This window comes from Microcebus murinus, chromosome 18 (genome assembly GCF_040939455.1).
Source record: "Microcebus murinus isolate Inina chromosome 18, M.murinus_Inina_mat1.0, whole genome shotgun sequence".
Taxonomy (NCBI): domain Eukaryota; kingdom Metazoa; phylum Chordata; class Mammalia; order Primates; family Cheirogaleidae; genus Microcebus; species Microcebus murinus.
The window spans coordinates 57207733-57235600 of NC_134121.1; the positions used below are offsets into that span (position 1 = coordinate 57207733).

At 54.8% G+C, this 27868-nt stretch overlaps 1 protein-coding gene across 1 annotated transcript; it reads right to left on the reverse strand.

Annotated features, from left to right (window-relative positions):
• Window positions 1-26447, reverse strand: FADS6 (fatty acid desaturase 6). The gene is made up of 11 exons (XM_012778750.3): window positions 26349-26447; window positions 24573-24675; window positions 23713-23778; window positions 21948-22050; window positions 16460-16600; window positions 16166-16392; window positions 15401-15567; window positions 5923-6103; window positions 5152-5339; window positions 4046-4225; window positions 1-3472 (listed from the first exon to the last, which is right to left on the reverse strand). Exons 1-11 carry the CDS (start codon window positions 26445-26447, stop codon window positions 3323-3325), a joined length of 1605 nt encoding a protein of 534 aa, XP_012634204.2. The 3' UTR covers window positions 1-3322.
• Between the last annotated feature and the right edge of the window lie 1421 nt (window positions 26448-27868).

Sequence of the window (27868 nt, forward strand, 5' to 3'; positions counted from 1 at the left end):
TTGTCATTTTTAGTGAGCTTTTTAATTTAAGTATAACATACAGAAGAATGCACAAATCACAACATACAGCTTGATGAATTATCACAAGGTGTAACCATGTAACCACCACCCAGATCAAGTAACAGAACATGACCTGTAACCCAGCAGTCCCCTGAGCTCCTACTAGTCGCTCCCAATCTCTCCTACTGGGAGGTAAATACTGTTCTGCTTTCCAATAAGTCATTGTGTTTTATGCCTGTCCCACTAGACCAGGATTAGGCAAACTATGGCTTGTAGGCCAAATGCTGCTCACCGGCCTGTTTTGAATAACCCAAAATAATTTTTACATTTTTTAATGGACAAAGTAGTTAAGAATATTTTGTGACACATGAACATACATGAAATTCGAATTTCAGTGCCTATAAAGTTTTATTGGAACGCATCCATGCTTATTTCTTTACATATTGTCTATGGTTGTTTTTGCATTTTGATGGCATAATTCAGTAGTTGTGACAGAAACCATATGGTTCACAAAGCCCAAAATATTTACTATCTGGCACTTTACAAAAAGAGTTTGGCAAGCCCTGCCCTAGAGTGCAAGCGCCATGAGGGTGAGGTCCAGATCCTGTTCACTCATATATCCCGAGCCTCACACAGTGCAGGCACATAATGAAAGTTCATAAAGAGTTTGTCTTAATGATAAGCTGGAGATTCAGGATCCGACACCCTAGAAAGCTCTGTAGGGCTCCCCATCCAGAGGCAGTACGTCTGGTGGTTGAGTATGGACTCTGGAGCCAGACACACTGGGTTTGAGTCCCTCTGGCACCACTTGCTAGCTATATGACATTGAGAAATTTAATCTCTCTAGGACTTTTTTTCACCATCTGTAACGTGTGAGGGGAAAAATAGTACCAATTTGTTGTAAAGGCTAAAATTCGATGGGTAAAATCATCTGCCATAAGTGCTAAATAAACAGCTATTATCATCATTATCAATATGTGTTATCATCTCCCACATACCTCTATAAATTAGATTTAGCCCTCTGCAGAGCCCCAGACCTACTTTATTCACTCTTGTCACCTTCCCTCACCTCTCAAGCCCCAGGCATTCCCAGCCATCCTCAGAGTTAGAGAAAAATCAAGCCTAGTGACTTGTACTCAGGGTGCCCATGGCACAGCCAGATCTGGCACCAAGACTTCCAGCTGCTGCCCATAATCCACTCAGGCCCAGATCAATAACAATGAGTCATTGTTATGTATTTGGATGGTTTTAATCATTAGCCAGGACTATGCAACTGGGGCCTTTTCTGACATTGCATTTTTCATATGGAGAATTAGCAGTTTGATTAATTGCACTCCCAGACCTTTAGGCCATTTCTGAGCTGCTAATGCATTTCAAAAGAGCAGCAAGAACATATAGGAAAGCAGTGGACTGGGGAGGCTGCCAAGCCTGCCTTGGTCCAAAAGAGCTGCTTGGATCCAAAAAGGGCTATTTGGATCCAAAATTCTGCTCTATCAGCCAGCCCCTGAGCAGGGAGCAGATGGCATGCTCAAAAGGGTGACTAAAGAGAGTTTAATGAAGGAACTTTATACCGAGGTGTGGGTTAAGGCAATGGAGAAGCACCCCTGGGCTAGCAATAGCTGGAAGCCACTACCACCCCAGGCCTGCAGGGAGCTGTTTCACAACTAGTGAGAGCTGGAGCTGTGGTCTCTGGCAGAGGAAGGCAGGTGGGGACAAGTGGGGAGTAGAGCTGCCTAAGGCCACACCAGTGATGGGCTCTCCAACATGACTTGGCTCAGAGAATGCCTTCACCTGTCATGAAACTCCACTTATCGTGTGAGTCCCCATTTGCTGGAAGTTAGTATCCCTATGAGCAGGGTCAGCACGCCCTTGACCCCATCCAAGGACTTAACTGAAAAACAAGATAATTATTCACAAAAATGACTTGCGTGTTCTCAACCAGGGAAGATTTGGCAATGTCTGGAGACTTTTTTTTTTTTTTTTTTGACAGCAGCCTGTATCTGTATGGAGACATTTTTGATTGTCGTGACGTTGGCTCCCAGCATCTAGTAAGTAGAAGCCAGGGACACTGCTAAACACCCTACGATGCACAGGACAGCCCCCAACAACAAAGAATTATCCAGATAAAGTGTCAATATCAGTGGTGCTGGGGTGAGCGGCCCTGTTTTAAACTACCTCCTGTCATAGGCCTGGCCTCCTCCTCTGTCCCTCCCCCAGTCTCCACCTGGGCACTGCCCTGCAACCCCCAGCTGGGGCAGCTCCCAGCTGTCTCTAACTCCACCCACTTTGAGCTGAATCCCAATGGTGTCCCTCAGCACCTTGGCCCCTTCCTCTAGCTGGCATCCATGGTTCCCTCATAGTCCCAGCCTACAGACCACTCCCAGGCTACAGACCAGCCTTCCTCACCCAGCCCAGCCCTGACCTCAAGTTCCTCTCCCTGTGCCCCACACTCCTTCCCTCCTCTCTGAGGCCACCAACCCTCCAGACCCTGTTCCCATAACCCTCTCCAGCCTCAGCTACCCCCCAGGGATTCTCTCTCCCAGTGGATAATCCCCCAGGTTTACTGCTTCTAAAACACCACAGAGCAAAGCAGACTTTTCTACAGCTAGCCAAGGTCACATTCAGAGCTACTTATACTCTTTCCCTCACTCTGTTCCTGAGGGACTTTCTCCCCTGGAGTCCTCTCCCCAGAAAACACACACTCACTTTTACCTCACAGACACTGTGGGCCTTGGGAACTGCTGAGCCAGTGTCTTCACAGGCTTCTTTGGCTGGGAGCTAGGCACGCCTGCCAAAAGCAAGCTCACCCTGAAGTCCCTGGGGAGAGGGCACCTTGGTGGGCAGAGCCTCAAAGGGTACAGGGGGCAGCGGTGGCCAAGCCAGTGTGGGGCTCTCCCAGCGCCAGGGAGGCCCCAGCCCAGGGAGCTGACCCTTCTCTGCCTGTGCCCCCTCCATCTCCCAGGTGGCCCCTGCACAGGATCCCTCCTCACCCTCGGTCACCCCTTAGCCCTACCAAGGCTCAGCTGGGGCAGGGGGAGGGGTCAGCTGTTTGGTCCTGCGATGAACCTGGCTGAGCTCCACACTGACCAGCATGCCCAGCCACCATTATTGCTTTCCCCCAGACACCCCTGGAAATCCAGAAACGCTATCAGGGCAGGGGGACCCCCTGGACCCTGGGTACAAGCTCCCCTGCCCTACTATTGCCCAATGCCGCAATGCTCCAGGCCCACCACCAGCCACCAAGCCACACTCCTGGGCCAGCAGCTGCAGGAGGGCTGGCCCAGGCCAGGGAGGGCAGGGATGGCCGCACACGGGCCCAGGCTCACTGCAGCCCGACGAGCTCCGTGATCGGCGGGGCCTGCACCATGAACTCCTCGTATCGACGGAGAAACAGCCGGAAGCGAGCCAGGTACGAGTCCTCATTGTAGGGCAGCTGCTTCTCGTGGAGGAACTGGGACACCACAGGCTTCACCTGAGGGAAGACGGGCAGGAGGAGGGGCCTATGAGCCGGGACTGTGGGGAGGCCCAGCCACCCACCCCAGCCTGTGTCTGCCTTGCTATGTGACACTCTGGAGGAGGTGGGGGGCTAAGGCCAGAGATTCCCTGCCCCCTTCCCAGCAGGCAAAGAAAGGCGGGGTTTCTCCCAACACCCTCCCCAGGGCTCTAGCGTGACAGTCCTTGGCTGAGGAGGAGGAAAACCAGAGCTCCCTTTTACCAAGCACCTACTGTGTGCCAGACATTTCAGATCTGTTTCTGCATTTCATCCCGAAACCTGTCACCATAAGCACTGCTCCCTCCCATTTTACAGAAGAGGAAGCTGAGACTCAGAGGCACCCAGTTAACTTGTCCAGAGTCACGCCGTTAGTGAGAAGCCCAGGTGTCTCTGATCTGAAATACACACTGCTGCTTATACACTGCACTGCCCTTCCTGGGTGGCCCCAGACCAGGCCAGGTGGGGGACTCAGGGTTCAAGTGAACCCTGAAGGTTCCCCCTTTCCACACTCAGATTGTCCCTTCGTCCCCCACCAGCCCAGCCCTCAGCCACCTTCAGGCACATGTTGTCGGAGAGCCTGGGGAAGAGGTGGTGCTCCACGTGGCAGCTGACGATCGAGTGGCCGAACGCCCAGTCCAGCAGGGGCAGCCGGGGCAGGTTAAGCACCCCCAGGCTCATCATGTGAATCCGTCGGGGCTTGTGGTCCCGGGAGAACATGGGCAGCCCAATGTGCTGTGACGGACACGTGGGTTAGCGTTAGCTAGGTGAGGACACCCTGGGGCTGAGCCCTGGACCGCTTCCCCTAACCCCACCCCAAGTGTCCTCACCTAGCACCCCCCAGTGGGTTCTCCTGCCCCCCAGTTCCCACGCAGACTGGGCTCCTGGCCCGGCCCCAACGCCCACCCTGCCTGTGCCCTACACCGAGTCTCACCCATCTCTGGGCCTCTCTCCCCATGTGCACGATGAAGGTCCCAGGTGCGCTGGGACCAAGACTGGCCACCACCTGCTCTCATGGCACTGTGCCCTCGCCTCATCCTGGAGAGGCCTTTCCTGCTCTCTTCACCAGTCAAATTCCTGCTCATGCAAGATCAAGTTTGTGCTCCTCTTTTGTATCTTTTCATTCAAAGAACATGGGCAAGTACCTCCTCTGCTAGGCGCTGGCCTCGGCCTAGGACCTCAGAAGTGACCAGGAGCTTGTGTTCTCACAGGCCCAGCAGATGGGGCCCAATTATGGGATTAAGTAATTAATTAACAGCAGTTGTGGCAAGTGCAGGACAGCAAAGTTCAGGATGCGCTGCCCGGGGCCTTCCCTGGGCAGGGGGAGCTGGGACACGTCCCTGTGGAAATGGCACCAGAACTGGCTGCTGGGCCCTGGCCTCGCATGAAGGCCTCCCCTCTCCCGTGCTGTCATCTGCATGCCCATGGCACTGGCTGGGCCTGGTGCGTGAATGAAATTGTGCCAGCCAGTGTCGAGGAGGAGCAAACTCCTTATCTGAACCCAAAACGCTCGGTGATGACCCAAGTAGGGCGTGGCTGGAGGGGGGGGGTGCCTCCTCCTCAGGTGGCCTCTCTTCCCCCAGCCTTGGCTCCGGCCTGCAGGCAGGCACCTGGAGAACCCCCCCTTAGCCGCCCAGCTCCTGGGTTGGGGGAGGCCTCACCTGGAAGATATTGACGTGGAGGTAGGGGTGGGCCAGCAGGGACCTGATGAGGAACATGCAGACCAGGGCCGAGCTGGGGCTCTTGAAGCCCGACACATTCAGGAGCAGCCAGTACTGGGAATAGAGGCCCAGGGAGATGAGGCCCAGCGTCCGCAGAGCCGTCCTCAGCTCCACCTGCCTCAGCTGCTCTGCCAGAGAGAAAGACATAGAGTGAGGGGCGGGCGAGGCTCAGGTGCACCGTGAGCTGGCTCCTGGCCCCAAGGCAGAGGGCGGTCTGGGTGTGTCCCGTTAACACCCACCCACAGCAGCCCTGAAACGTGGGCCCCCCGCATTGAACGGATAAAGAAACAGAGACATTAAGCAACCTGACCAAGGTCAAGGCCTGGGATTTGAACCCAGGTCTGGCTGCCCCGCAGCCCCTGCTCCTTCCAGGGTATGAGATTGCTTCCATGACATTAAACATTGCAACATGTGATATCACGCATGGCCGTCTACAAAGCATGTTGACATCTGTGAGCTCATGTTCTTTCACAGCAATCTGGGGGAGCAGGTACGGAACCTGAGGCTCAGAGAGGCTGTTACCTGCCCACCGTCCCCAGCCAGCAGGTGGCAGAGCCAGACTTGGCCTTGCTTGGGTCCAAGGCTCATTTCTACCCTGCCCAGCTGTCTCAGAAAGTTTCTGTTGGGTCTTAATTCAGGGCCCCTGGCTTTCTCCGCAAGTGGCCTACATGAAGCCAGGCAGGGAGGGGGTCAGGTGTTCACGGTACTTACCGATGGCCACCAGTGGGGTCAGGATCGGGAGCAGGAAAGGAGCCAGGAACATGTAGACATAGCGGTTGAGGCAAGGCAGCCTCCACGTGCTCGAGTCCCCCAGGCCCACCACGTTGGTGTAGGCGTGGTGCATCGTGACGTGTCCGTGCTTGGCGCACTCCGCAGTGAAGGCCGTGCATACCTGGAGGGGCAGCCAGGAGGGACCGGGTCCATGACAGGCACAGTTGAGCAAAGCAGGACCTTTGTGAGCCCCAGCTCCTCAGACCCTGCGTTTCCAGGGCCTTCCTGCCTCACAGCCCCATCTAACCAACTGTGACCATCAACTCTCAGGTATCTGTGACCATGGAGTGACAGCTGGGCAAGACAGCCATGTCCATTCGGTGTGGCTCAGCAAAGCATTTGGGGGTAGGAGGCTGGACCCCCAGAGTGTCACTCTGACTGTGACCACCTGGGCAACCCCGAGAGTCTCAGAGGCTGTCAGGATTTGATGCAATGCAGGTGAAGCTCCCAGCATCACTGCAATTGTTTTCTGCGTGTTTATCTTAGAAACACCTGCACCTCTATAGCACTGCTTTGTTCTGAGCCCAGAGCAGCCAGGAGAGGGGTGCAGGAGTGGGCTGAGAGTGAAAGGACACCATCTCCTGAACAATCTCCGGGCCTTGGGGCCACATGTGGCCTTCTGGATCCTTGAGCACAGCCTTTAGACTGAATCCAAATTTTACGGAACAAATACCTTTGTTAAAAGTTTGGATTCGCTCAAGGGGCCACACCTGTGGATCTGGAGGGCCACATATGGCCTTGAGGCCGCAGGTTCCCCACCCCTGGCTTACAAGGTGGGGGCGTGTGGGGGAGTGCCACAGTGAGAGCTAACTTCTCCCTAGAGGTGACTCTTCCCCAGCACAGGGGACCAGTCACTCGTGAGCTGCTGACTGCTAGGAGAGCAGTCATCCCAGAATGCAAAAGAGGTGCTAAGGTGTTTCTTATGCAGATGTATGCAAATGAAGATGCAGATATAAGCCTCTTCCAATATTTTATGTAGGCCAGATTTTGCTAATTTTATTGAAGCTGCTTGCCTGCCTGTTTCTGGAAGAACGTGAGAAGTTTCAATACCAGTCACTGCAAGCCAGATAAGGACAGCAGGACACCTTTGCTGGTGGGCCACCCTTTGCTGAGTGCCCACTGCGTTCTGCACTTCAAGTACTTCCAAACCCAGGGGGTCAACAGTGTCAGTGTCATTATTCACAGTCCACAGACGCAGAAACTGAGCTAGAGAGAGGCCAAGTGGGCCCAAGACACACAGCTCAGTAGGTGGCAGAGGCAGGATTTAGACAGAACGCCCAGATCCGGAGCTCCTCACGCTGAGCCACTTACTGCAGCTGAACAAGAAGCCAGGCTCTGGGGCCCGCAGCAAAGGCAAAGACAGAAGAAAAATAAGCAATGGCATTGTCTTCGCGCTCTGTCCCTTGGAATGAAACTGAAGCCGAAATGTAGCCTGTCTATCTACAGGACTCTGAGTAGCACAAGGGCAGTTTTGCAAAAGCCACGGAAGACCGGAAGACGTGTCAAACCAGCCATCCCGCACGCTCCCCTGGGAAGGCACAGGACAGGAAGGTAAGTGCTAATTCCACAACGGCATTTCTGCGGCGTCCACGAAATCAGGACGAGGCACTTTGCCTTCAGATGATGCAACCCACGGAGGGCAGGTCTCGCCAGAGATGCTGGGGGACAGGTGTCCGTGAGGTACGCAGCATGTGATTGGTGACTCAGCACACACTCCGGTCTGTGTGCAATGTGCCTTTTACGTGAATAAGAACAGATTTGAAGCTATTTCTACACTCTGGACTTCTCACTCCCATTTAGATGTTCTCTCCTGAGAGGGGGATGGAGGGGTGGGGTTGGGCTAGAAGGGACAGTGTGTCTCCAATGCCTGACACCTAACACCCACCAACCCAAGGGCACTGGGGGAGGACCACACGCTGCTGAGTTAGTTGGAAAATGGGGTGTCCCGCTGAGAAGGATTATTTAAAACACACCCAGAGAAAGTTCTAGAAGCCTTGAGGTTGGTGCTGCTTCTTGGTATCACCCTCTGTGCCCCTCGGGAAGACTTAAGAGCCCCAATCTCTCAGCAGGGCCCAGGCTCTGAGTGGCCAGAGGGGGTTGGGGGGCATCAGGATAGTTCTGCCAGGAATCTCAGCCAACTGTCCGGGGCCCACAAAATCTCTCCTTCATTCATCTGTTCTCTATTCAGTTGACTGTTTCCTTTTATTATTATTATTATTTTTACCCTTAGGATTGGCTTTTGAATCAGTTGACTGTTTCCTTAAGCATCCAGGGGGACGGTGGCAGGTACCACGCTAGACCTGCACAGGTACTAGGGACAAGATTGAAAGCAGACAGAACCCCATACGCCAGGCTCCTCAGGGACCAAATGGAGCCTGCCCCATCCAGGCAGGGTACTTAAGGGCTCCTCTGGCCACAGCCTCACCGCTGTCCCTCCCTCATCCCAAAGGCACCAAAACATGACGATATTCGCACAGATCCTGCCTGACAGCCTGCCGGGTACTCTGAGGACTCACACTCAGGGACTTGCATTCTCACTGAGCAGGGCTGCCAGATGCAGCAAATCAAAAACACAGGCGGCCCAGTTAAATTCGAATTCCAGATAAATAACAAGTGCATGTAGTATTTGGGATATACGTATATAAAGATTTGGTTGTTTATCTGAACTTCAGATTTATCTGGGCATCCTATATTTTATTAATATTTGGCAAACCTACTGCTAAAGTCCCACAGAGCCCCAGAGGCCCCCACTCTGAAGGCAGCTGAGAAGGGCTGCTCCCCGGGAATCAGCAAAAGGAACAGAGACGCTGGGCAGACTCCAGCACTGGGTCCCTGCTGCCAGAGGGACACTGCTCTAGGATGTCCCCTAGGACATCCCTCTTTCTCATCTTGTCCCTGCCTGCTGCTGCCACTCCTGCACCCATCTTGGGAGTGGCCCCACCCTGGCCCTGGCCCCACCCTGGTCCTGGCCCTGAGCTGGAAACCTGACTGTTGCCCTTGACTCTTCCTACTCCTACTCCCCCTGCCTCCTGCCCAAATCCTGCCTAGCCCACCTCCACCTGCACCTTCCCCCTGCACCCCTCCCTGCCCCTCTCTCCTCACCATCTCTTAGCCAGTCTGGACCAACAGCCAATGACCCATCTCCTGCCTTATCTGCCCCAAATCCATAGGGTGACCTAGTTAACACCCAACTTTGATTGCATCATAATGTTATGGTGACATTTTTTTATCCTGCAATGTACTGTTTGTTTAAAAAATAAGAAGAAAACACTAGAGAAGGACACAGAAGAGACCGATAACCTCCATCGATCCTCTCCCAGGAGGAACACGGGCACTGCAGAAAGGGACAGGCAGAGACTTCTCCCCATACTTTTTGGATTCTGAATTATGTAAACACATTGCCTGGTCAAAAATAAATAAAGTTAGTTTTGAAAAGTATCAACTTAGACAGCTACCTTTGGCCACAGGACAAAGTCTCAGCTCCTCTGCCTGGCCCGGGTCTCCTTGCCCCCTTCTCCAGGGTCCCCATTAGAGTCTAGTGACCCCAGATTTCCCTGGGCCCCTCAGGCACTCAGCTCTCTTCCACAGCCTTTGTCCCTATGTCTGCTCTGTCTGAAACCAGCTTCCTGCTTCCCAGCCCGGCCAGCTTGTCCTGGCAGCATCTCTTCTGGAAACTCTCCCCAGGCCTCTCAGGTCTGCAAGACTGACATTTGGGACCGGGGCATTTTTTGTTTCAGGAGCTGCCCTGTGCACTGCAGGGCGTTTAGCAGCAGCCCTGGCCTCTGCCCACTGGCTGCCAATAGCACACACATACCCCAGTCTTCATAGGCAAAAGTGTCTCCGGACATTGCCCAGCGTCCCTGCCACCCACTCCCCACCCTGAGTGCTCAGAACCTTCACCCTGGGCGATGCCCTTGTCACACTCTGCCTGCCCTGGTCCCAGGCAGCCCAGGTTTGAATCCAAGAGGCATCACCAACCAGCTGGGACAAGTGGCTTAACCTCCCAGATCAGTGTTTCCTCATCTGCAAAGTGACAGTAACAACAGCTCGACCCTCACAGGGAGGCGTGACTATTAAATAGAGAACTCACAGAAAGGACACAGTAAGCAGACAGACAGTAAGGGTTAGCTAGAATGACCAGGATTTTTAAAATATTTTCATGTCATTCATGTAGGTCTCTTTCCCACTTGACTCTGGGCCCTGGGGCCCTGGAACTGGGTCTTATTCACCACTGGGTCCCCAGCACCTATGGGAGCAGGAGCAGCAGGTGGACAATGTTGGGAGCATCGCTCAGGATGCAGGACCAGGTCTCAGCCCGGCCTCGTTCACCCATCAGAGCCTCGGCCAGCACCTTCTCAGCCCCCAAAGCTCCCAGCAAACCAGCCCCCGTGCAAGTCTCCTTCCCCCGCAGGGCACCCACCGCCACCCTGATGGCAACACGCCCGTGGTGGAGCCTTGACCATTTTTCACCGCTCAGACTCTGTGCTGCCACCGCAGACCACCCGGGCCTGCTCCAGGCACCCTCGCCAGCCCTGCTAGGCCCTGGCTGGGGAGGGCGTCTACACACCCTCCAGGGGCCTCACCACCGGAGCCAGGCTCTAGACACCCACAGGAGCGGAACAGTCACAGGACCCCTCCTGGAGTCCTCAGGGTTACCCTTGGGGAAGCCACACCAAAGCGGGGGTGGGGGTGTCGCAGAGCTGCCTGAAAGCACATTTTGAGGATCTACACGCTTGATAAAATGGCAGAGACCCCCCCACACACGCACCCCTTGCACCAGGTTCCTTGGTTTCCATACTGAACAACACTTACATAAATATAACTCTTGGGGGAAACGGGTGAAGGATACACCAGACCTCTCTGTCCTATTTTTGCAAGTCCTGTGAATCCAGAATTAACTTAAAAAATAAAAAGTTGGTTTTTTTTTTACAAAAGTATATTTTGTACCACAGATCTGAGTTTGTTCTAGAAATAAATTTTATTTATTTATTTTTGAGACAGAGTCTCATTTGTTGCCCAGGCTAGAGTGAGTGCCATGGCGTCAGCCTGGCTCACAGCAACCTCAAACTCCTGGGCTGAAGCAATCCTGCTGCCTCAGCCTCCTGAGTAGCTGGGACTACAGGCATGCGCCACCATGCCCAGCTAATTTTTTCTCTATATATTAGTTGGCCAATTAATTTCTTTCTATTTATAGTAGAGACGGGGTCTCACTCTTGCTCAGGCTGGTTTCGAACTCCAGACCTCGACCAATCCGCCCGCCTTGGCCTCCCAGAGAGCTAGGATTACAGGCGTGAGCCACCGCACCCGGCCTATAAATAAATTTTAAAAATAAAAAACAAAAGAAATCACAGTTGAACTTACACAACACCCCTTGGGCTGCGGAGGGACAAGCAGAGAGAGGGCAGAGAGACGCCCGCAGGGTCACCGCCCCACGGGACGCTCCAGTATCATGGTGAGGCTGGGGGCTCTTAGCTCTGTTTCCACCTGAACAGGGGACCTGAAGGAAGGTGGCGTTCCCTGGGGGGCCCTCCCCAGGGCAGAGCTCACCAGCTGAGGCTCCACCCCTGTAGCAGGAAGCCGACTTCACAAGAAACATTGAAGCTGAGACACAAACAAAGAGCTTAGTAACTGGCAGGGCCTGTTCCTCCCACTCAGGGGAACATCTTGGATTGTGTGTGACATGCAGGAGAGGCCCTAAAGCCCTTTGATTTCAGGAGTTAACCTTCCCCAAACTTCAGGACTTGAACTATGGTGGCCTGTCTCCCTCCCCCTTCCACCACCTTCCTGTGGCCATCTGAGCATGGTGCAGCGCCCTTCACCGGCAGTCCCCGAGAATACACCTGGCAGTCCCAGGACAGGTAGGGGCAGGTGCTCTTGCTGGGTGAGGCCAGGGTTGTGCTACCAGGAGGGATGCAACTTTCTCATAGAGACCAGGAATGGGGCTGCAGAGGAAGCTCACCTGCTGTGCGGAGGGGGACAGCATGTGACTTTGGATGCTGTAGGAGAGACACAACAACCCGGAGTGGAAGCCCCCTTCCATCCCGTCTGCCCCTTCCCCAGATCCCATGGATCTGAGAGAGGAGGTCCTGGTCCCACCCCCAGCTTGGAGCTGGCCAACCCTGAGACAGTCCCAGCAAAAGCTGGTGCCCAGGAAAACCAAGGACACTCAGCTGATGCCCAAGGCTGTGGAATTGCAAAACACCAAAAGGAACCCAGGGCTAGGACTAAATTATTATGCAATGGTGGTGACTCCCGAGGGTCAAAGTTTGGGAAGAGCACAGGCACCCAGCAAGAAAAGGGTTAAAGGGAGAACCCACCAAGAAGAGGGAGAAGAGGAGAGTCAGAGATCCAGGAAGGGTCCCAGGGCTTCCTCTGAGGTCCTAGGCAGCAAGAACTTGTCCTCTGTGCCATGCAGAGCCCCAAGGACACAGCACCCAATCCCGCCCCCGCTCGCCCCTGCAACCGATAACCTCCATCCGTCCTCTCCCAGGAGGAACACGGGCACTGCAGAAAGGGACAGGCAGAGACTTCTCCCCATACTTTTTGGATTCTGAATTATGTAAACACATTGCCTGGTCAAAAATAAATAAAGTTAGTTTTGAAAAGTACCAACTTAGCTACCTTTGGCCAAGGACAGCTACCTCTGCCCTTGGCTGCCTGCCTTCTCGCAACATACCCACAGCTCTGTGAGCTCCGCAACCTTTCAGTTAACAAAGCAAAACAATGACGAACAAAGCAAACAACAGCAAAATTTGAGCCACATGCGGGCTTCATGAGGGAGTGAGGTCATGCATCGCCCCTGCTCATTAGATGAGGAAACTGACATAGCCGGAAAATTAAGTAAGTTGACCAAGGTCAGGGCAGCCAGTGGGGCTGGGATTCCGACGGAGGCTTGTGGCTCCAAAGGCTGTGCCCCAGACACTGCCCCCATTTGCCTGGCAGACAAGAGCGCACCTGCCCTGAGGGCTGTGCTCGCCCATCGATGCCACCAGGCTGGGGAGCCTGAGCCATCCTCCCCCCCACACTGGGAACTGGACTCTCCCCAGAGGGTAGCCAGAGCCTCACCTGGGGAGCAGCAAACTAAGAAGCAGCCCACATAGGTTACTCGGGGGCCCAAGGGACACACTACTTGTGCCCTGCCCCACAGCCCACTGCAGCACACCAGCCTGTTGTCACTCACGAGGAAAGAGCCAAGCCTTCCCTCCCCAGCCTCAATGGGGCCCATAGACCTCTAGGATGGGACCCTCCATCCGCCAGCTTTTCCTTGGACCTTGATCCCTAGTCAACTGCAAGGTCACCATCAATAAATATTATGGCTGACCTACCAAGAGCTCAGGTCTGCACCAGGAGCTGGAGAGACAAAGAGGCAAGGATGAAGCCACTGGTCTGGGGCTCATGGGGGCAAGACAGCGTGCAGCAAGCAGGATCCAGCCCGGATACCGCCTGGGTCTGGCCGGGCAGGCCGTGTGCTGTGGTTTAGGTGGAGATGTCCACTGGGGGATCTGGGAAGGCTTCTCAGAGGAGGCGCCCTTGGCTGCCTGCCTTAGCTGGGCACACATGATAGCTACTGCGTGGGTATCACACTTTGGGGGGTATCAGATTCACCTGGGGAACATGATAAAAATGCAGTGGCCCAGGTCCTCTTCTCCAACAAGCCTGGGCCTCTGCAGCGCTCTGCTACACCCCAAAGTTGGAGAGCCACGAGGTCCTCTCTGCACAGTAAATCCCCTGTAGCCAAGTCGTCCAAAAGTCTCAGCACCTGCTCCTCGTCCTCCACCGCCTCCCACCACTCCTGGCACTGGGTACAGCCCTGAAAAATCCACACAGAGCTCACTCATTCTGCCCTTCTGTCCCGTATTCCCACACTGCCCACGTAGCCAGCACAGCCCAGGGGCGCCCCTGCTGCTCTCGGGGGATTACAAACTTGCTGGGCATCGGACCCAGTCCCCAGGGTCTGGCCTGTGCCCCGGGGTCTGGTGGGGATGCCTAGGAAAAGAAGTGTCTTGAAACTAACCCTGAGGATCTGGAGCCTGTTGCTTCGTCTTACCCTCAGCACTTTAGAAATGTGCGCGGTGGGAGGCTGGAGAGGGGAGAGCAGCGGGTGGGGGTGGTGGGTGGGAAAGGTTCCCCCACTCAGCCGATGTGGTGTAATAGTGTAGTTATACTACAAGTGTGCTTATTGTTATATAAAGTTGTCCAACTTTATAGAAAGTTAATAATTGAGTTAATTGTTGTAATAACCAGACCCTGCAAGAAAAGGACTATTTCTAGTACCAGCTTTTGTTGTTGTTGTTGTTGTTTTTGAGATAGAGTCTCGATCTGTTGCCCGGGTTAGAGTGCCGTGGCGTCAGCCTGGCTCACAGCAACCTCAAACTCCTGGGCTCTAGCAATCCTCCTGCCTCAGCTTCCCAACTAGCTGGGACTATAGGCATGCGCCCCCGTGCCCGGCTACTTTTTTCTATATATTTTTAGTTGGCCAATTAATTTCTTTCTATTTTTTTTTAGTAGAGACGGGGTCTCGCTCTTGCTCAGACTGCTGACCTTGATCCCTTGATCGTTCCGCCCACCTCGGCCTCCCAGAGTGCTAGGATTATAGGCGTGAGCCACCGAGCCTGGCCCCAGCTTTCTTATTTATCCATAAGGGACTAGGGTGGCCAGGTGACAGTCCCCCTGCAAGGGAGGAGAGGGCAAGCTCAGAGCAGTAGAACAGGAGAGGCTAGGAGACCAGTCAGGAGGCAAAGGCCATCTGGCCAGAAACCTTTGCCCGGAGGTGAGAGGCCAGAGCAGAACTGGGAGGCGCTGGAAGAAGCGAGGGAAGGGTCAGGAGGGTGGAGGTCCTTCCTGGAGTAGGCCTGGGGGAGTAGGGGACTTCTCAGGATGGCTCAGCCATTGCCAGGCATCAGAGAGGCATAATGAGGAGCTAGGACACTTTGACACTGGATCTCTTCCCTGCCCCTTTCTGTCTGTGGTTCACACTTGAAATCCTGATTGCAAAAAACCCAGAGGCCCCAAGGGCTGTAGCTATGGGCCAAGACACTCACACATGAGGACCTGCCAGCCACCGGTGTCCTGGTGGGAGGAAGAGGGTCTAGTCATCACTTGGCCCAGTGCTGCAGGGGCAAGCGGGCACACCCAGGCCAAGTCCACTGCCATGGGTAGACACTCGGATACTCCTCATGTGGTTCTCTACCCGCTGGGTGCAAATGCCTTCTCGAGGGCTTGGAGAAGCGAGCACACACACAGACACACACACACACCCTGCAGTGCCTACTGCACACGTGGAGCCACATACCAACAGCTCAGCTGCCTGCCACGTGGACACCTGCACAGCTGGACGCACCTGCACCTACAAGCCTGCACAGAATGACGAGGCTGCCCACACCGTACCAGCAGGTGCCCACGCCTCTCCCAGGCTCACCTCCACGAAGAAGAGCAGCCAGATCTTACTCCAGCGTTTGGAGTCCGTGAGGGCACCGTGAGCGGCCAGGTGGCTGCCCTTGACAGTGAGCGTGTAGTGGCACACACCCAAGATGGTGATGCCGATGGCAAAGACCAGCACGTTGTCCGAGCGCAGGCACAGGAACCCTGCATGGGGGAGGGGGACAGGGGACAGGGTCTTTCTCCAGCTCTTGGAGATCTGGGCCCAAACACCTCTATCCCCATCCCAGGAGCCCAGGCCAAAGTGGGCCCAGCTCTGGGGGCTGCAGCGGGCAGGCTCCCGGCAGGTCCCACCATGGGCTGGGGGGGATGGGTTGGCTCTCTACAGGATTTGGGACAAAGCAGGGACCCCCACCGCCTTGCTGTGGAGACTCCTGTGGTCCTGAGTCTGCCTGGGTTTCCCTCTCTGGCCAGAGCAGTGAGGACGCCCAGGTGTCAGGGAGGTTCCAGGCCAGGAGAGGTCCTGAGGGGACTCCCCTTCCCTCACTCTCCACCCCATTCCCAGTCCCCCTTACCCAGGGACCTCATCCCTCCCCACCACTCCCTGACCCCTCTCAACTTCCCCTTCCATCACCCTCTGTGCCATCACACTTTCTCCCTCCTCTACCCCGCTCCCCAGGGACACAGGGGTGCCCACCCGCCAGCCTGCTCCACTCCTCTGGCCCCCGGTGCTGCGGCAGAGCCCGCTCGCCACCCCCACCCACCCGCAGCCTGGCCCTTGTCGTCCTGTCCCCGTGTCCCTCACCGGCAGGCAAGGCGAGGAGGCTGAGCGCCAGGATGGTGCAGTCCACGCCGCGGCGCTCCCACCACGAGCTGGAGCGCACCACGTCCCGGACCAGCGCCTCCAGCTCGTGCAGCAGCGCCTCGGCCCGGGGCCCGTCCCGCGCCGGCTCCGCGGGCTCGGCGGGCTCGGCCGGCTCCATGGGCTCGCCGGGCACCGGGACGCCGGGAGGCCGGCGGAGGACTGGAGACCTGGAGACCGGCGCGCGGCCGAGGCTCGGGCGGGGCGGGGCGGGGCGGGCGGGGCGGAGTCACGCACCGGCTGGGGACACCGCCCAGGTGCTCGCCACTGGCGGGAGGTCGCAGAACCGCCACAGGAGGAACCAGGGAGATAGGCGATGCGTGGGGGTGGGGAGGCGACTCTGGGGCAAGAACCAGCCCCGGGGGTAGGGACAGGGGGCTTGGGGGCACGGAGACCCCAGCAGAGAACCCTGAGGGCCTTCCTTGACCGCCCAACTCAAATAATTCCTCTGTCCCCTCTGTCTCCTGTGACCCCTGTCCCTTACCTTGCTCCAGTCTGTCGGAGCAATTCGCCCCCCGCCTAGCATGTTTCTTAGTTGCACTTAGCAGCCGTCCCCACAGAGGACTCAAGCGTTTGTTGGTGTCTCAGCCAGCAGACTGGACGCTGGGTGCCCAAGGGCCTTCTGCATTTTGCCACTTTTGCTCCAGCTCGGCACATAAAGGTTTTGGAATTTCTGGGGTAGAAAGTTCAAGGCCTCTCTCCTCCCAGGTGGGCTGGGGAGTGGGGGAGGGGTGCCCTCTGGGTCTGACTTTAGCAGGGATGACCCATGGGGAACTGATTCTCCAGCCCAATAATGCTCCAGAAGAGGAGATAGCTGTGGGGTCACCATGTCCAGAGGTCGCCATTCCGGAAGGGCGGACACGCCAGTGGGGCCTCTGCGATTCCACTCCCTCCAGGGTGCCCAGGTCTAAGCCCAGGGCCAGGGCCTCCGCCAAGCCCTCTGAGACTCAGAGCCTCCCTGCCACAGCCCCCTCCCCTTAGCCCAGGCCCCCACCCCACTGCGGGAGCTGACCTTTGTCCCCAGAGGATAGGCCACTGACCCCTACACACTCCCCTCTCTGCTTCCAAAGACCCTTTCTGTTTTTCCTTTTTTGTTTTGCTGTCCCTGGGTTTCCTATCTAACTAAGTCCCTTAACTGAAGAGGTCTGATGTGGTAAGGACAGCAGCAATTTCAGCAGGAGACCCTCAGGAAGGAGAAGGGGAGGGGGACATGAGAGGGAGAAAGAGTCAGAGAGTGAGGGAGGGTGATGGCTTCCAACCTTCCTGCCTTCCTGAATTCGTAGGAGCCTCTCTCTTCCATTCTGTCAGAGGCAAGAGTGCTTTCCTGTCTGCGTTCTAAGGGGCTATGACGACATAGCCGCCCAGTTGTCACTGCCACTTTACTGCTGGCTTTCACACTCCGAGTAGGTTCTGTGCATTGCCCCGTGAAGACAGCACCGTCCCCATTTAATCCATGGGGGCCCCAAGAGAGGAGCTGATCTTCCCAGCACCCCACAGTGACTAAATGGCAGAACTAGAACTCAAATCCAGGACCCAAATCGCCTTCAAATCCAGTTGTCTTTTGTCTACATCAGAGATTCTTAAGACAAATAAGGGAGAGGTGCCCTCTCCCTCCCTTTCCCATCCTATCCTCAAATCCCTCCCTCAGGCACACTAGAATTTTCAAGGAAGGGACGTGCATAATTTTTAAGGCATATAATAATTAATTAATTTAATGCACAATATTAATGTGCATTAAATTAATGCACAATATTAATGCACAATATTTTAAGCTCATAAGGAGGGAATCTCATTGCTTTTATTACATATACTGGGAGCTTCCCAGTTCCAAGAAGTCGCTCTCTGGGCCCTGACTACCCCGGGACATGTAGGCGGCACCATGAGAAGGCAAATGCTGAGTGACAGACAGGAGACAACACACATTAGAGGAGCCAGGAGGACCCAGGAACCCCCGTGGGGTAGGGCCGGCTGGCAGCCTCCCTAGAGAGAGGCAGATTTGATTTAGAACAGAATTAGACCTGGGGGAGGAGGGAGGGAACCAGGTATTCTGGGTCCTCAACGCATAGGGCAGGAGCAGAGTTTGGGAGATTGCTAGGAAAGTCAAGGGAAGGCAGGAGAGAAAGGCAGGTGGCACTAGCGGCTGGAGGTGTCCCCAGGGCAGACTGGGAAGTTGAGTCTTACCCCCATGGACTTGGGGAGCCACAGCAGGTTTTAGAGCAGGGGAGTGACTTGTGTAGTGTGCTGAATAGGAGGGTCTTCCTGGCACAGTGGAGTAGCCGCTGGAGTGAGGGTGGCGAGTTTGAAGACTTGTCAGGACCTCAAACAGGAAGGCACAGAGGGTATAGATGGCGAGGGAGGGGCTGTGGAATGGATGATGGAGGTAACAAAATAAGGAAGACTTGGATAGACAGTTTACCAAAGGAAATGTACAAAGGACCAAGAAGAACATGAAAAGAAGCTCTCCATCATTAGTCTTTAGGAAAATGCAAATTAAAATCCCAGTTAGATAGCCCTGCGGAGCCACTAGCATGGCTAGCATTAAATAGGCACGATGGCTCATGCCTGTAATCCTAGTATTCTGCGAGGCCGAGGTGGGAGGATCACTTGAGGTCAGGAGCTCAAGACCAGCCTGGGCAAAAGCGAGACCCTGTCTCTGCTAAAAATAGAAAAAATTAGCCGGGCATGGTGGCACACTCCTGTAGCACCAGCTATTCAAAAGACTGAGGCAGGAGGATCACTTGAGCCCAGGAGTTTTAGTTGCATCAAGCTATTATGATGCTACAGCTCTTAGCCCCGGCAACAGAGCAAGTCTCAAAACAAAAAACAAACAAACAAAAAAAACACATAGGCTAGGCGAGACTAAGTATTGGTGAGGACATAGAGCAACCAGCTTCTCATTCATTGCTGATGAAGGTGTGAAGTGGTGCAAGCCCTTTGGAAAAACAGTTTGGCAGTTTCTTATAAGGTTAAATATACACCTAGCGATTCAGCTCCCAGGTATTTACTCAACGGGAAGGAAAACACATGTCCACACAAAGTCTTGTACGAGAATGATTACAGCGGTGCTATTTGTCATAGCCAAACTGGACACAACCTCAATGTCCATCAACGGGAGAATGGATAAAGAAACAGTGACGCATTCTTAAAATGTATAGAATCAGAAGGAGCAGCTTTTGCAAGCAAGAATGCCGACGAACTGATGGATGCGGTGTCGCAGACGGTAAGCTGAGGGAAAGGAGCCAGACGCAAACGAGTGCTTACTGTAGCGTTCCAATTATAGGAAGCTCAAAAACAGGCAAAACGAATATGTAGTGCTAGAAACCAAATCAGTAGTTGCCTAAGGTGGAGCGGGTGCAGACCCTAATTGCAAAGGGGCATGAGGAAGCCTTCTGGGAAGATGGAACGTTCCACGTATTTGATTATGGTGGTGTGCATACATCTATCAAAAGTCATCAATCTGCACTCTTACAATGGGTGCATTTCATTATATTTAACTATACCTCAATAAAGTTGATTAAAGCAAAAATAGAACATCAAGGAAGATGGCCTTTTAAAATGGAAGGAGCTTTATTTAAGCGGGACACATATGCACGCTAGGTAAGTACTGGACAGAAAGGGAAAGAAACTTACAGAAACGGGTGCAGCAGCAGTACTCAAAATGGGACGACCCACGTGTCCACCAGCAGTACGACGGATGAATAAAGCGTAGTACATGCGTGCCGTGCCATACTACACAGCCCAAACTAGACACGAAAGAGCACAGCCTGGACAATTCCTTTTATATAAAGTTCAAGGACAGGCAAAACTAATCTATGGCGTTAGAAGTGAGGGTGGCTTTTACTGGTAGGGTAGAGACTGGAAGTAGACAGGAGGGGGTCCCTGGGGGCTGGTAAATGTTTTGTTTCTTTTTTTTTTTTTTTAATTTTTTTTTTTTTTTGAGACAGAGTCTCGCTTTGTTGCCCAGGCTAGAGTGAGTGCCGTGGCGTCAGCCTAGCTCACAGCAACCTCAAACTCCTGGGCTCAAGCGATCCTCCTGCCTCAGCCTGCCAAGTAGCTGGGACTACAGGCATGCGCCACCATGCCCAGCTAATTTTTTGTATATATTAGTTGGCCAATTAATTTCTTTCTATTTATAGTAGAGATGGGGTCTCGCTCTTGCTCAGGCTGGTTTCGAACTCCTGACCTCGAGCAATCCACCCGCCTCGGCCTCCCAGAGAGCTAGGATTACAGGCGTGAGCCACCGCGCCCGGCCTGTTTTGTTTCTTTATGTGAGTTCTAGTTACCCTTGAGTGTGTTCAGACTGTAAGACTGCATCCTGCTGTACTGTTGTGGTATGTGCATGTTTCTGTCTGTATGTTATATCCTAATGCAACAATTTTAATTGTTTTTTTGTGTGGTTTTTTTTTTTTGAGACAGAGTTTCTCTCTGTCCCCAGGGCTAGAGTGCCGTGGGGTCAGCCTAGCTCACAGCAACCTCAAACTCCTGGGCTCAAGCGATCCTCCTGCCTCAGCCTCCCGAGTAGCTGGGACTACAGGCATGTGCCAATTTTATTTTTAAAATTGGTAGTTAGTTTTCCTAGAGGTATAAATGAGAAGGTAAAATCGCCCCTAATCCCAGCACAGTGGAGTGTGGGAAGGTGGGCGGGGCCAGTATGTGGGTTCCCTGGCTGTGGGGTTGGCAGCTGAGCGTGCGTGGGTGAATCGTCCCAGCCTGGGAGAAGCTTTGGGTGGTTGGCCAGCAGGCCTGCACCCATCTGGGCTCTCTGCTGAGCTCTCAACAGGCTCTGGCGGGCCTAATGAACAGCCCTGGGCAGGTTCTTCAACCTCTGCCAGCAATGGCAGAGATAACCAGGGCTGAGGGCTGCCTATTCTCCCGGCCACTCTCCCCTAGACTTCCTCTGTCCCAACTTAACCCCTCACCTGTCTGCACAAGACTAAGCATATGTGAAGAGCACAGGTGGGCTCTGGAGTCAGGCACACTTACCAGCTGTGTGACCTTGGGTGAGTTACTCAACCTCTCTGAGCCTTAATATCTTCATATACACTAAAAACAGACCTTTAAAGGGGTGAGACATTAAACAGATGTTTACTATTGTCTTTCCACGCCCCCATAGATTGTTGTGCACACCCACCTTGGAGACCACTCCAAACGTCTCACAAATGTAAGGTCTTCTAGACCTCGGGCTATAGTAGTCTAAGGCTTAAGGTCTAAATGGCTCAGCTTGGCCTTTGAGGGCCTCTGAGTTCCAGCTCTAGCTCCAACTACTCTCCTGCTTGGGCCAGTGGCTGCTTACTAGCCCCTGACCCATGGACAGGCGTGGCCCTTTCTCACCTCTAGGTCTGTATCCCCGGGGTAGTTGTTTATGTGCCTACCCCCTACCTGGGCTTCTGATGACTTTAGCCACTGCCACAAGGCTCTCCCTGTGTTTTCATGTATTTCACGTGTTCAAGCAATTTTATTGGAAAGCCAGGCACTCCAGCTTTCACCGCTTATCTCTCCGCTACTCTGACCTCATACCCCCATCAGCTGGCATTAGACATCGGGTGTCACACCCTGCCTGGCAATGAGCTCTCTCGGACACTGTGACCCAGCTACAGGATTCAAGGTGCCCCTGTGTCTGCCTGTATCCGCAGGATGAGTGACACTAGCTGCTGTAACAAACCACCTCGACGTCTTGGTGGCTAAACACAATTCAGGTTTGTTTCTTGCTCACATCAAAGTTCACTGTGGCCAGGTGGTCCTCCTCCCAGTGGTGACTGGGGCCTTCAGGCTCCTGGCACCTGTGACGCTGCCATCGCTAACGCAGGCCACTGTGACTGCCCTGGGAGCTGAAGGGAGGGCATGGAAGGTCGCTTTAGGTCCCGGACTGGAAGTGCCACACATCACTTCCAACCACGCTCGGTCAGCCAGCACCCGGCTTACAGCCCCTCCGCACCCACAGGCAGACTTGGAACTGCGGCCTAACCGTGCACCTAGGAGGAGGACGTGGCACAAGTGACTATAGCCTGTCTCTCCCCCAAAGCTGACCGCAACGTGAGCTTCTGAAGGGCAAGGAGCCTGCACGCACCTCCCTTATGTTTTCCTGAACCTTCTCTATAACTTCCAACCTGCCCGCCCTCCAGCTCACGTCACCCACCCATCACGCCCTGCACACTGCCCTGAACACTGCGCTCGGTACTTACAGCCGATGAACAGACTAGCGGGAGTCCAGACAGGCTGGCTGAAGGAGCAGAGGGCAGGGCCGGGCAGAGAGGCAGGTCCTTCCTGTTCTGTGGACAGCACTGCTTCCCTGGGGCCTCGCACTGTGCTCGGCACATAGTAGGTGCTCAGTAAACATTTGGTGAATAAATGAATGGATGGGTGCATGGAAAGATTACGAAAACAGGCTCAAGAGAATGAAGAGATAAATGGTTTAAAAGTATATTAGATGGGCCGGGCGTGGTGGCTCACGCCTGTAATCCTAGCACTCTGGGAGGCCGAGGTGGGAGGATCGCTCAAGGTCAGGAGTTTCAAACCAGCCTGGGCAAGAGCAAGACCCCATGTCTACTAAAAATAGAAAGAAATTAATTGGCCAACTAAAAATATATAGAAAAAAAATGAGCCAGGCATGGTAGCACACGCCTGTAGTCCCAGCTACTTGGGAGGCTGAGGCAGAAGGATTGCTTGAGCCCAGGAGTTTGAGGTTGCTGTGAGCTAGGCTGATGCCATGGCACTCTAGCCCAGGGACAGAGTGAGACTCTATCTCAAAAAAAAAAAAAAATACATACATATATATATATATATATATATATATATATATATATATATATATATATATTAGATGGTGGAGGGAGACTCAGGTCCAAAGCCAAGACAAGTGAGTCTACCCACACGTTACCTGATCTGGGAGGGGGTGGCCTCCTCCCAGGCCCTGATGGGCTGAGTGTCTCTGGGCCCACTCAGACAACAGCAGTGGGGCAGGGTACAGCCAGAGGAACCAGGGTTTGGAGTCCCCATCCTGGGGCAGAGGTGACCCCCCCCTTCTGTGATTGGGATCTTTATTTGCTGGGGTTCCTGGGGTTAATTGCTGTTGTGGCCGGGTGGAGTGGGAAGGAGCCCTGCCCTGGCCCGGGGCCTGGAGGGGCATCCCGAGAGTCAGATGGGTATGGAGACCTGGAGGGCTGGTCCCAGGGCTGAGGATGGCATGGGATGGGTTGGGAAGGCGCCTCCTGCCAGCAGTTTAACCATTTCTATGCCCTAAGTCTAGTTGGCTGGCCCTTCTTTGTCCCCTCTATTTGGGCCACCGTCCCCCGCCCCATCATCAAAGCCCCAGAGAGGCCGAGTTCCATGAAGCAACTGGCATTATTCACAGGGGTGGGGCTGGGCGGGCTGGGGGTGAAGTGACCTGGCCTGTGCTCAGATCTCAGCCAGCTGAGGGTGGGACTGGCACCCTGAGCTCCCCTGGCTCCAGCAGGGCAGGACTATCTGCAGCGTCTCAGCGTCAGCCTCACCTCCCAAGCCCCTACCCCGGGCCTGCTGTGCCTGCCCGCAACCTGCATCCAGCAAGCCGCGCTGCTCTGCAGGGACAAAGCCAGGTTAGTGGTGGCCCAGAGAGACAGGGCAGGGAGGGAGGGGAGGGATGGAGAGGGCCAGTCTTGAGCTGGTGTGGCCTCTGCTGAAGCTCTGAGGGCTGTCGGCCTCTCCCCACCTTGCAGGAAAGGAAACTGAGGCCCCAAGGTTACTCTCCGAGCTACACAGCACATTAGGCTCTTGAAACCCCAGGGCTGGACCTGTTAGCCGTGCAGAATCCCTGCTGGCGAGGTTCTTCAAGGCCACTCGCCGTTGGGTGGCACCAAGTCATGTGTGTGTGAGTCTGCGGTGTGGATTCACTTAAAGGGCCTGGTGGGGCCTGTGCCCAGGCTGGGAGGGAGCGAGGGCCGCGATTCTTGCGCAGGGTGGAGGCAGCCCAGTGTGGAGCAGCCCAGGAACAGCGTCTAGAGCAGGGCCTGGGCTCAGACACAGTCATGTCTAGTCCTTGCTGTGTGAGTTAGGTAAGTCATTCAGCCTCCCTGAGCCTCAGTTTTCTGCGAGGGGGACTTGGCATGGATGGGGTTGATGCTACCCTACCCCGATGGGTTGCTGGAGAGAGCAACGGGATCATTTCTGTACTGTGGATGTCAGTGGGCCACCGCAGGGCACATGCTCGTGGCAAATATCGATGTCGTCCATGCCCTTCCCTGTGCTAATGTAGTTATAACATTATCGTTACATTGAATAGCTGATGTGATTTAAATCTAGCATATATTGGTATTGATAAAGACAACAACAGATGGTTTCATTCCAGCAAGGGAGGGGCCCGACATGCTCCTACCCACTCTCTCAGTTCCCCTCTCCTTGCCCGCGTCTTCCCTCGGGGGCTGGTGGTTCAGGGGTGTGACAAGCCCGCCCAGTTCCACTCTGCAGTGCTGAGCAGGCTGTGCAAAAGGTGTGGCGGACACGGAAGGGGCACTGGGGGACAACTCATCAGTTCCCTCTGCCGCTGGCTCAGAGCTGCCCGGGCTTGGCTGATGCCCAGCAGGTTACAGCCAGGGACCCCTATCCCCAGATTCCTGTCCACCAGGTCCCTGGCTGCTCCTCCGCACGCTGGGTGCTGAGGCCTGAGCTAAGCACTTGACGTTTATCCTCACAAATGGCCTATGAGGGGGTACAGTGATCCCCACTTACGCACGGAATCATCGAGGCTTGGAAGGGTGAATTGCCTTCCCAGCAAGCAGCAGCGCTGTGCGTCCAAACTGACACCCCGCCCGGGGTGCACCAAGAGGTAGAATTGTCTCTGCCCATCCCATTGGCTCTTCTCCTCCAGACACCCCCCGTCCTCCCCCAGCACTGGGACCCCCACCAAGCCAGCCACCCAGAGAGAGGGCAAGGGAACCTCTCTCTGCGAACCCCTGCTTCAGGGTAAGGGGTGGGACGAGGGGAAGTGGGGTGTTCTGGAGCTTTAACCTTCTAGTCTGGAGGAACTGGGGCCCTAAAAATAGATCACAGGGAAGAGGCGTCTAAAAATAGACTCCAGACAAGGCCACGAAGCCCTCCGTGGGCAGGCACACGCTCAGGCACGCACACACCCTCTCGGGGAACCTGGGAGGCACTGAAGCAAAGCCAAGCACGCTGAACCAGAGACGCGCACTCGGCTCGCACGTAAACACAACCTTCCAGCAAAGCTCCGGACCGTGTCCTCACCCACATCACACACTCACACACGCACACGGAGGCTGCACAGGCACACGCGTGCACACACGAGCACGGGGCAGCCAGTGGTGTACCCAAGGGCTGCACAGGATGGAGGCACTCAGGATCCCAGGAGGAGGAGGCAGACGGTCCCGCCTGCCTTCATCGCACCTCCCCAAGTCCTGCCCGTGGAGCCCTGCTCCTGGCCTGTTCCTGGCAGCCCCCGTGCCAGGGGAGACCCTGGGGAGCCCTGGATGGGGTGGAGGGAGGCTGGGCTGCCATGGAAAGACCCAGAGTTTGGAGTTCAAATCCCACAGCCCAGGCACTTCTGCACTCAGAGGCTTGGAAAAATGACCTAGCCTGGCTGAGTCCGGTTTCCTTATCTGAGAGGCAGGTCACTGAGACCATTCTTGTGGGTTTGCTGTACTGGTATGTAGAAGGTGCTAGACACATGATCTGAGAAGGCATCCGGCAGAGTGCAGCAATGCGAATGGCGTATGCACTCCTAGCTGGTCATTTGCCACCCCCTCCACTGAACCTCAGTTGCCACATCTATAAAATGAGGCTAATCAATAACAAGTAATGCCTTTGGCCCTTGTCCACTTCAGACAGCTGTTGTGAGGCTCAAAGAAACAATACCATCAGGATGGGTTGACCCTGCAGGAGCGCCCCAGGGGACAGTGAGGGTGGGGGCAGGGGCTAGATTCAGCAGCTGCTGTGGGCCCCCCTTCTCCCTGAGACCCCCGCCCTGGCCTGCCAGAGCACCCACCGGCTATTGTTTGGGGTCCAATGGAGCCACTGCCCCAGTGTGTGCATTTCTGGAGTAGGAGAGGCAAGCCTAGAACGCTCATCCTTGCAGACCCAGAGAATAAAGAAGCCAGGGAGAGGGAGGCTGGGACTGAGTGGTCTCGGGGCTCACCACACTGGCCTGCCCCTGGGGCCGTTCTCTAAAGGCCAGGCTTCGGTGGCCCAGAATGAACTTGCCAGAAGTTTCCCCAGCTTGGGCTCCAAACCCCATGAAGCTTAGTCATTCTGTAATAAAACTCAGGGAAGGCTCACTGCCCTTGGAGGAAGCAGGGTGAGGAGAGGCAGCCGGACCAGGGCACAGCTCTGGAGCATCAGGTAGACAAGGAGTCAGGCTGTTTGTGCTCTTACTGGTAGTGTGACCCAAGCAATGACTTCATGGTCTCGAGCCTCAGTTTTCTCCTCTGTCAAATGGGTTTAATAATGCCCTGTCATTATTAGATGAGGCTGTCATAAGAATGAACTGAAATCACACATGTAAAGTGCTGGCATACAGCAGGTGCCCAATAAATGCTCACTATGATGATGACACATAGCACAGCTGGGAACCAGCCTGTCTGGGTTTGAGTTCTAGCTCTACAGCCTCCCAACGGTGGGAGCTTGGGCACGTTTTACAAACATCTGTGTGCCTCGGTTTCCTCATATAAAAAGCAGACATCATAGTGCCTCCACCCTGGAGTCGTGCTGGGGACCAAGTGAGTAAGACTGAAGGGTTTCGGCCACAGTAAGTGCAGCTCTTACAGGAGGCGAGAACTGGCTTGGACCTATGCTGTGCACCTACTGTGTGCCAGGCAAGTCACATGTGTGGCAGCTGAGTCTCACGGTAACCCCACCAGGAAAGTAACTCAGGGTCCATTTTGCAGAAGTTACACAACTCAACCAAGGTTACTGCCATGCAGCAGCAGCTCTGGGATCTGAACCCAGAAACGCAGACCCTGTTTCCCAGAAGCCCAAGTTGCTTCATCACTTCCATGGTTTTCACACCAGATTTCCTGGAGATGTCCCAGAGTCTGCAGAGGTGTGGGGGGTGGGGCGGGGAAAGGAGGAAGCCCTGAAGGAGAGGCTAGGCTACAGGGACAGATATGGGGACAGAGATGGGAGAGGACAGGGAGCCTGAGCAAGCGGGAGGTAGAGATTGAGAGAGAGATACCAGGAGAGACTGAGGCCTGGAAAGGTGGACTGGCAGGAAAGGGGAGAGAGAGGGACAAGGGACAGCGGACCCCATGTTACAGGAAGACATGAGACCAAGGGAGAAAAGACAGAAAGGGAGAGGGGGACAGGCAGACTCCCTGGGTGGGATGCAGGGCTTCTTCCAGCTTCCTCCCCCATGTTGGCAGTCCCTCCCAAACAGCCACCTGTCTCCTGCCTGCAGCCCCACGGCCCATCCTGCTCTCAGTCCAGCCCCCAGGGCAGGTGAGTGACGTGGGACAGATCATGGGCTTGGACTGCTTAAGCTGCCGTGTGGCACCTGCCTAGGACCCAGGCATGCCCAGGTCAAGGGGCCCCAAGATCAAAGACATCCCCAAAGGTACACGTGCGTGGGGGCCAATTCAGAACCTTGGCCAGGCAAGCAGGTTACAGCATCAGGGAAATCTCGCTTTGGGGCCTGATGGCTCTGTGACCTTGGGCAAGTCA

Coding starts and splice junctions, on each gene's coding strand:
- FADS6 (XM_012778750.3), bottom strand. CDS start 26,447: ATGGGGTTTGGAGCCCAAGCTGGGGAAACTTCTGGCAAGTTCATTCTG. Junction 15,568..16,165: donor CCTCCTCGCCTTGCCTGCCG/GTGAGGGACACG, acceptor TCCCCCATGCAG/GGTTCCTGTGCCTGCGCTCG. Junction 5,340..5,922: donor GACCCCACTGGTGGCCATCG/GTAAGTACCGTG, acceptor TCTCTCTGGCAG/AGCAGCTGAGGCAGGTGGAG.